An 8,008-nucleotide genomic window follows, 5' to 3' on the forward strand; every position below is an offset into this window, starting at 1 on the left:
AGACACACAGACACACACACACACACACACACACACACACACACACACAGACACACAAACACACACACACACACACACTCACAGTATCTTGATGAGTACGCTGGTGCTTTGCTCTGTCAGACGAGTTAGAGAAGGACTTGTTGCATCCTTCGTTTTGACACAGGTACGGCCGTTCTCCAGTGTGTGATCGCAGATGTATCTTCAAGTTCTCCAACCGTGAAAAGGCCTTGTTGCAGTTTTCAAACTGAAACAACAGAATTGGGTTATCAGCACTAAATGGTGAAGCCTATTTCTGAAAAAGATACCGGAGAAAAGGAGAGATGTTTTTGATCATGAAAGAGTCACACAGTCTGTGGAAAGAGCATAAAAACTCTGGCTGGCATTAAAATACAACCCAGTTTTATGCAATGCAATGTAACAACAGTACAACACAACACCATTCAACACCACACAATACAATGAACAGAATGCATTACAGTGCCCCTTCCTTCCCTAAAGGCGGTCCTTGATTGAGCCTCAATTCGACTTCGCAAAGACTTCGCGAAATCTTTTTACCAAAAAACTTAGTGCTAAAGCTTCGTTCGGCCAGCTTTGAGAAGTATGCTTCACGTAGTCGACTTGGCCCAGTTAAGAACAGGCTTTAACACCCCTATAGTGTAATGCAATGTTCTGTGGACCAGTTAAGGACAGGCTTTAACACCCCTATAGTGTAATGCAATGTTCTGTGGACCAGTTAAGAACAGGCTTTAACACCCCTATAGTGTAATGCAATGTTCTGTGGACCAGTACAGTGGAACATGTACCTCCCTTTTAAGACCTTGTTTTTGCCGATTTTCTGTTCACACCCTTTGTAATTTTACCCCTATTTTAAGACTCCCCCATTGCTAAGACCTGATTTTCTGATTTTTGGAGGTCTTAAATGGGGGAGGGGGGGGGGAGGGACGGGGACGGGTGGGTTCCACTGTACAAGCGAATATACAGGGTGACCAAAAAAAATAGAGTACCCAAACAAAACGTCATAAACTGAACAAAAATAAAGCAATCTTCATAACATTTATTTACACATGTATACAAGTAGCCTCTGCATGATTTGCACAGAAAATTTTAGCGTTCTAGCTTGTCTTTCAGGAAAGTTATGCTCATTCTACAGAACATGCTCCAAATGGCCTCTGCGCCGCAGAAGGCAAACTTGAACTTGCCGCGCAAAGTTATCAATCACCCGCACACACTCCTGTTGCCAGATTCCGCGAATGGTTGTTGTGATGGCTCTCTTGAGTTCTGTGATTGTCTGTGGGTTTGTTCCTGTAGACGTTGTCTTTCAGGATCCCCCAAAGATAGAAATCTGGGGGATTTAAATCCGGGGGAGGTATTTGGAGCATGTTCTGTAGAATGAGCATAACTTTCCTGAAAGACAAGCTAGAACGCTAAAATTGTCTGTGCAAATCATGCAGAGGCTACTTGTGTGTGTAAATAAATTTTATGAAGATTGCTTTATTTTTGTTCAATATGACGTTTTGTTTGGGTACTCTTTTTTTGGGGGTCACCCTGTATGATGAAAGGACATGACACTGGCACTGTCCTCCTATTGCAAGGGGTACCATGATGAGTTTGACGGTTGAACACAAACCAGAAAGTGTGCTTTATTCTCAACTATCCTAAATACAGTGGAACCCCCCCCCTCCCTCCCCTTAAGACCCCCCATTTTAAGACTTCCTCTTTTTTAAGATTTGATTTTCTCAGATGTTTTTGGAAGTCTTAATATGGGGGTTCCACTGTACGACACACTACACTGTAAGAGACCCACATTATTGTCAAGGCAGTAGGTAAAAAAAAAAGGTAAAGGTATGTGTAGGTATTCGCATGAACTCACATGGGGATAAATATTGGCTCATTGCCTACTTTGTCTAAAGTTTATGAAGGAAACAAAACACCTTCATAGTACATGATCACTTTCTCCATGAAAACTCAAGGCCACCATTCAGATTTGAACAACCTGTTTGGAATGACCTCAGAAGGTACCGGTACATCTCAATGTGCAGGTGTAAGGGTTCAAAGCTTCAAAAGGGTTGGTACCAAGTTTGTAACGGGTGTGATAACATTGACTGTTTGAACACGAACAAAACAGGATTTAGCAGGCCCGCGCCTATCAGGCCAGAGATAGGGTGGGAGTGATAACACAAAGTTTGCCTATTCTGGGAGTGATAGCGTCATGTTTGGCTATTCAAGTGGTGACTTTGCGTGTGGAGTTTTGGCACAAAAACTGGCCCCTGCCCACTGGCTACAGTCCTGCTGACCATACCTTCATCTGACACGACAGATTGAGGTCTAACGAATGACGTCTCACAACGTGCGCGGTCGTCCTTGGCGGTCAAGAAAGCCGCCGCGATCATTGCGCAGACGACACTTCTAGACCGCCAATCTTTTTTGTGCGCATCACGTGCTCCACATAAATTAATCGGCCGGAAACGAAGCAATTGGGAAACCTGGATAGGCACTGGCTCCATGCCTGTTGACCCTACCTTCATCTGACACGAGCGATAGGTTGGCGCCTCAAGTCCGTGCCAAACTGAACGACTTTAAAGTTTTGTTCCCTGTTCATTTTTGTGCCATTACCTCTACTTTTACTGGTACAGTTGAACCTGTCCTGGAGAACACCTGTCCATAAAGACCACCTGTCCATAAAGACCACCTCAAAGGATGGCTGACAATGGTTTTGCAATATAATTCACCTTTCTAAAGCGACCACCTGACTCTAACGACCACTTTTGGTCGGTTCCTTGGATGGTGCTTATAGACGGGTTTGACTGTGCCTAGTTGTTAGGGTCACCTGTGATGTGGGATTATTGTATGGATCATCCCACATTCAGTGGCTTAACTGACGCTGGATAAATACCAGTGTATTTGTGGGATTATCCTAGAAGATAAGTGACTTTAACTTTACTGTCAAATCCGAACCTGTCTATCAAAGAAAGAGAGAGGGAGAGAGAGAGAGAGAGAGAGAGAGACAGAGAGAGAGACAGGGATAGACAGAGAGAGATAAACAGAGAGAGAGAGATAGACAGACAGACAGAGACAGACAGAGAGAGACAGAGAGAGAGAGACAGAGAAAGAGACAGAGACAGAGAGAGAGACAGAGACAGAGAGAGAGAGAGACAGACAGACAGACAGAGACAGAGAGAGAGACAGAGAAAGAGAGAGACACACACAGAGAGAGACAGAAGAAAGAAAGAGAAAGAGAAAGAGAAAGAGAAAGACAGAGACCGAGAGACAGACTCGGAGAGAGACAGACACAGAGAGAGATTATAAAGTCTGTCTTGAAGACAACTGACTCTGATGCAAAAGTGTTTACTCCACTGTCCACTCACACAACTGTCAATCACCTATGACACGTCCATCAAAACGACAGAAAACCAAGCATGGTCCAGTACGGGTGTACTGTGACCTTGTGAAGGGTCAAGTGATAAAAGCTACCCTTGCTAGTGTTAACTGCCCAAGCTGATGACCCGGCCTTTGTTGTGATGGCCACAGTCGCCGTGTCGTGACCTGACCAGGTCAACCCATTCACTGGGAACCTTTCTGGATAATCAATGATCGAACCTCAATGCCCCTACCACGCTGTCCGGGATAAATAGGCTTGCACATCAAATGGTGAACAATTATGACCGTTGCTCCAACCCACAGACGGAGACTGGTGGTTTCAAAAAAGACGGGGTGTGTGGGGAGGGGAGGGGGGCATCTGAATTCGGGGTAACACCCGGGAATATGGCCCTATTGTTTTAACCGTGAGTGCGTTAAAAAACATTATTATCGAGAAGGGGAGGGGGGGGGGGGGCCCGGAGATGTCCGTGGGAAGAAGTTATGCGCTATTCTGAGATAAAAAGATTGAGTTATTGCATTGTTCGTACATATGACTTTCATTTCCAACACTGACACCCCGCCCTTTCTGTGTTTGTTGGGCTGTTTGCTTGTTTGTTTTAGAACACTGACACCCCGCCCTTTCTGTGTTTGTTGGGCTGTTTGCTTGTTTGTTTTAGAACACTGACACCCCGCCCTTTCTGTGTTTGTTGGGCTGTTTGCTTGTTTGTTTTAGAACACTGACACCCCGCCCTTTCTGTGTTTGTTGGGCTGTTTGCTTGTTTGTTTTAGAACACTGACACCCCGCCCTTTCTGTGTTTGTTGGGCTGTTTGCTTGTTTGTTTTAGAACACTGACACCCCGCCCTTTCTGTGTTTGTTGGGCTGTTTGCTTGTTTGTTTTAGAACACTGACACCCCGCCCTTTCTGTGTTTGTTGGGCTGTTTGCTTGTTTGTTTTAGAACACTGACACCCCGCCCTTTCTGTGTTTGTTGGGCTGTTTGCTTGTTTGTTTTAGAACACTGACACCCCGCCCTTTCTGTGTTTGTTGGGCTGTTTGCTTGTTTGTTTTAGAACACTGACACCCCGCCCTTTCTGTGTTTGTTGGGCTGTTTGCTTGTTTGTTTTAGAACACAAAGACTGAGTGGTAATAACCACCAGTTAATTGTTCTCTCGTTGAGAGAAACCACGCAATTTGAAACAGGAACAAAGGAGGTGGACTTCTTCTTTGGTTGTTAGTAGATTTTCGTGTTTAAATTCCTGAACAAACAAACAAACAACTAAAGTGTTATCTATATATATCGCCGTTTCTTTTTTCCTTTTTGTTTGGCTTGGTGTACACAGTAGGATGTTGCTACAACTGTGCCAGGAAAAAGAAAGCTTCCTGTCTTTCACAAAATTCTGTGGGGCATTCCTCAAAAGGTTGTGACTGTACTCTTGATACATTATTGAAGAGAACTACTTAGAATCCTGAAAATGTATTGACAAAAACAAGCTTCCCGCTTTTCAGCCAATTTGCGAAGAATCGATCACATTGTCATCAAGCGGCCACTCTTAATACATTATTGAACACAACTAGTTTGAACTATGTTGAACTATGTTGAACCCTGACACTATGCTCACAGTCCAGTTTCTCAGTCGTAAATAACAAATCCATAGTCGGAAACTAGCCTATGAGCTGTGCATAATAATGAGGAAATAATTCTGGGCCTAAACTTAATAAACTATCCTATAATTGTATCCCTTGGTGCTCTCAACACTCGTCTGATTTCAGCCAAAAGTCTGACGATTCTCGTGTAAGTCTCTAAGACCCCCTGGCATACATTAGCCGTCAACCCCAAAACAAAACAATTAACACCCAAAACCAATAACAATAAGTACTGATTTAAAGGGGGACAGACTCAGAACTGAGTGCAGCCTACACAAAGCCAACACAGATTTCCTTCTATAGATAAACAGCAAAACATCAATGGCAGCAAGAAGGCGTAATCCCTGGACCAACAAGACCAGCAGCACTTTCATTATTCCAAATGGCTAATCCTTATTTGCCGTTACACTGAATTCACTGCCTTGCTGGGATAAGTGGAACACCAAAATTGCTCGACAGCTAAACACGACTGCCACCGGAAAAGTCACAGTTGGAGATAGGACAAAACAGAGAGATATCATCGTGTGGAAAAGTCACAGTTGGAGATAAAACAGAGCAGACAGATAATTATCATCGTGTGTAGTGTGTTGCTGTTCGCGAAGGTTTGCTTGAAGGTCGGAAAGGTTGAGCGGAAAGGTTGAGCGGAAAGGTTGAGTCAGCGGAAAGGTTGAGCGGAAAAGATGAGGTGCAGTCAAAACAGAAGTGTTCCACTTTTTAACACATTTCTTTAACACGTTTCGGGGTGGTACGAGGTAAAAAAATAAAATAAACACCTACACAACAAGAGGCGAAGCCATCAAGGCTCACGTAAGAAATCGACTAACAGTAACACAAACTCAATCACTCCGTCACACACACACACACACACACACACACACACACACACACACACACACACACACACACACACACACACACACACACACACACACACACACACACACACACACACACACACACACACACACACACAGAAAGAGCATAGGTGAAACTGTGCAAGAAAGCGAGACACTAGATCTAGATCTGTCTGTCTGCATGTAGCCTACTTACAGGGACACGACTGCCAACTAGTCTCGGCCCGCTCAAAATAATAATGACCGAGACTTTCAGTACTTCCTTCGCGTGACGTCTAACCCTCTTACGTCATAATGTGACGTCAATGTAATGTGACGTCTTCAAATGTTAGAGTTTCTACCACAGACATACACACGCACGCACATACGCACGCACGCACAGACAGACAAAGTTACGATCGCATAGGCTACACTTACGTGAGCCAAAAACGGGAGGGGGGGGGGGGGTAGAAGTAGAGTAAAAAAGAAAATACTTTGTACTCGAGTCTCTTATTTACATGTAAAAACAAAGGGCAAAGAAAAAGTACAATCAATTTATTTTCAAAACATCCATCAGAACAAAATACAAAAGGCTCGGTAAGTAAGTATTCCGGCCAAGGCAATTCCTAAAGTGTCAAGTCTTTCACCCGGCAGCGAGCCTAAAAATGGAGCCCCCAAATCCCAGTGTATACTGTTAAATCCCCTCAGTGTTTGATTAGTTAAACACCCGTGTTTACTTATCGATGCGGGCGGGGATGTAGCTCAGTCGGTAGCGCGCTGGATTTGTATCCAGTTGGCCGCTGTCAGCCGCGTGAGTTCGTCCCCACGTTCGGCGAGAGATTTATTTCTCAGAGTCAACTGACTTTGTGTGCAGACTCTCCTCGGTGTCCGAACACCCCCGTGTATACACGCAAGCACAAGACCAAGTGCGCACGAAAAAGATCCTGTAGTAATCCATGTCAGAGTTCGGTGGGTTATAGAAACACGAAAATACCCAGCATGCTTCCTCCGAAAGCGGCGTATGGCTGCCTAAATGGCGGGGTAAAAACGGTCATACACGTAAAAGCCGTGGGAGTTTCAGCCCATGAACGAACAAACAAACAAACTTATCGAGCCGCGTTTACATACTTCCCGCTTGGCAATCGTATATCAAACCCTTAGTTTTAGGTACACCATTTTGCATCAGCTATTATATGCACTAGCTAATAAGGAGGAGAAAAAAAATTTAAGTGCGGACAAAAGAAGAAAGAAACAACAAACAAACAGGGTTAAACCTATTCACCCCCGAATATACAAGGGTGTAAAAACCGAAAAAGAACACCACCACTAGAACACCACCACCACCACCACAACAACAACAACACCAACAACAACAACAACAACAACAACAACAACAACAACAACAACAACAACAACAACAACAACAACAACAACAACAACAACAACAACACTGGACACTTGAATGGGAAAAAAAGGAAAACGCGCGCGAGTGACCCGACAAAGACCATCTCATCTCTTATCCTTGCAATTATGCGATTGGTACACAGTGAATGCCAGAAGAAAATGGCACCGATGATCCATTCTTCAGCACAATGCAATACGGATCCATTACTTGATTTAGCCGTTACCATATCCGTAGAGTGTCGTTTGTTGTCACGGGAAACTACATAACGGACTCCGTCTGACAAACAGCTTGAATACATGGGTCTATCAGGTCTCCACATTAGAGAAAAGAAGTCACAAATTATGTCTGAAAGCTCTCAATAGTCGAAGAGATCTGCTATTACAAATAACTGCTTATTTGCCGAACAATTACGTCTCCATAATAAAATAATTTGCACACTCTTGGGTTCCCTGCCATTCAAGTATTTCTTTCCTACGCCTCCCAACCTTTAACAAACGGTGATCCATTTTTCTGTCAATTAAGTCACTGCCACGGTGACCCAGTTATTATGCAAAGCAGCATGCGTTCGGCGTATTCTACCGCAAATCATTCCCACTGTGCCCAGTAATTATCCATTTCAAAGCGGAGTCAATTGAGTGAATAAAGCCTGTTTATACCTGCATGCTAACTGAAGCAATACTAATGTAATTATAAACTAGAAGAGAGAAAGGAATCAACAGAAAAATAGGTAATGGCAGTCAGCACGGGGGGGGGGGGGGGGGGGGGGGGGG

The 8,008-nt window shown here is 44.1% G+C and overlaps 2 protein-coding genes across 2 annotated transcripts in view; one reads left to right on the plus strand and one right to left on the minus strand.

Annotated features, from left to right (window-relative positions):
• The window catches only part of LOC138967519 (zinc finger protein GLIS3-like), a gene marked incomplete at its 5' end in the record, with an annotated part of 14,321 nt that extends 14,077 nt beyond the window's left edge, over nt 1–244 (minus strand). Inside the window, 1 exon segment of the mRNA XM_070340082.1 lies at nt 83–244. Coding sequence (XP_070196183.1) covers nt 83–244 — 162 coding nt within the window.
• LOC138967531 (tax1-binding protein 3 homolog) overlaps nt 1–8,008 on the plus strand; it is a 263,615-nt gene that overhangs the window by 52,784 nt on the left and 202,823 nt on the right. The gene's annotated exons all lie outside the window — the stretch shown is intronic.

Source organism: Littorina saxatilis, linkage group LG5, assembly GCF_037325665.1.
Source record: "Littorina saxatilis isolate snail1 linkage group LG5, US_GU_Lsax_2.0, whole genome shotgun sequence".
Taxonomy (NCBI): domain Eukaryota; kingdom Metazoa; phylum Mollusca; class Gastropoda; order Littorinimorpha; family Littorinidae; genus Littorina; species Littorina saxatilis.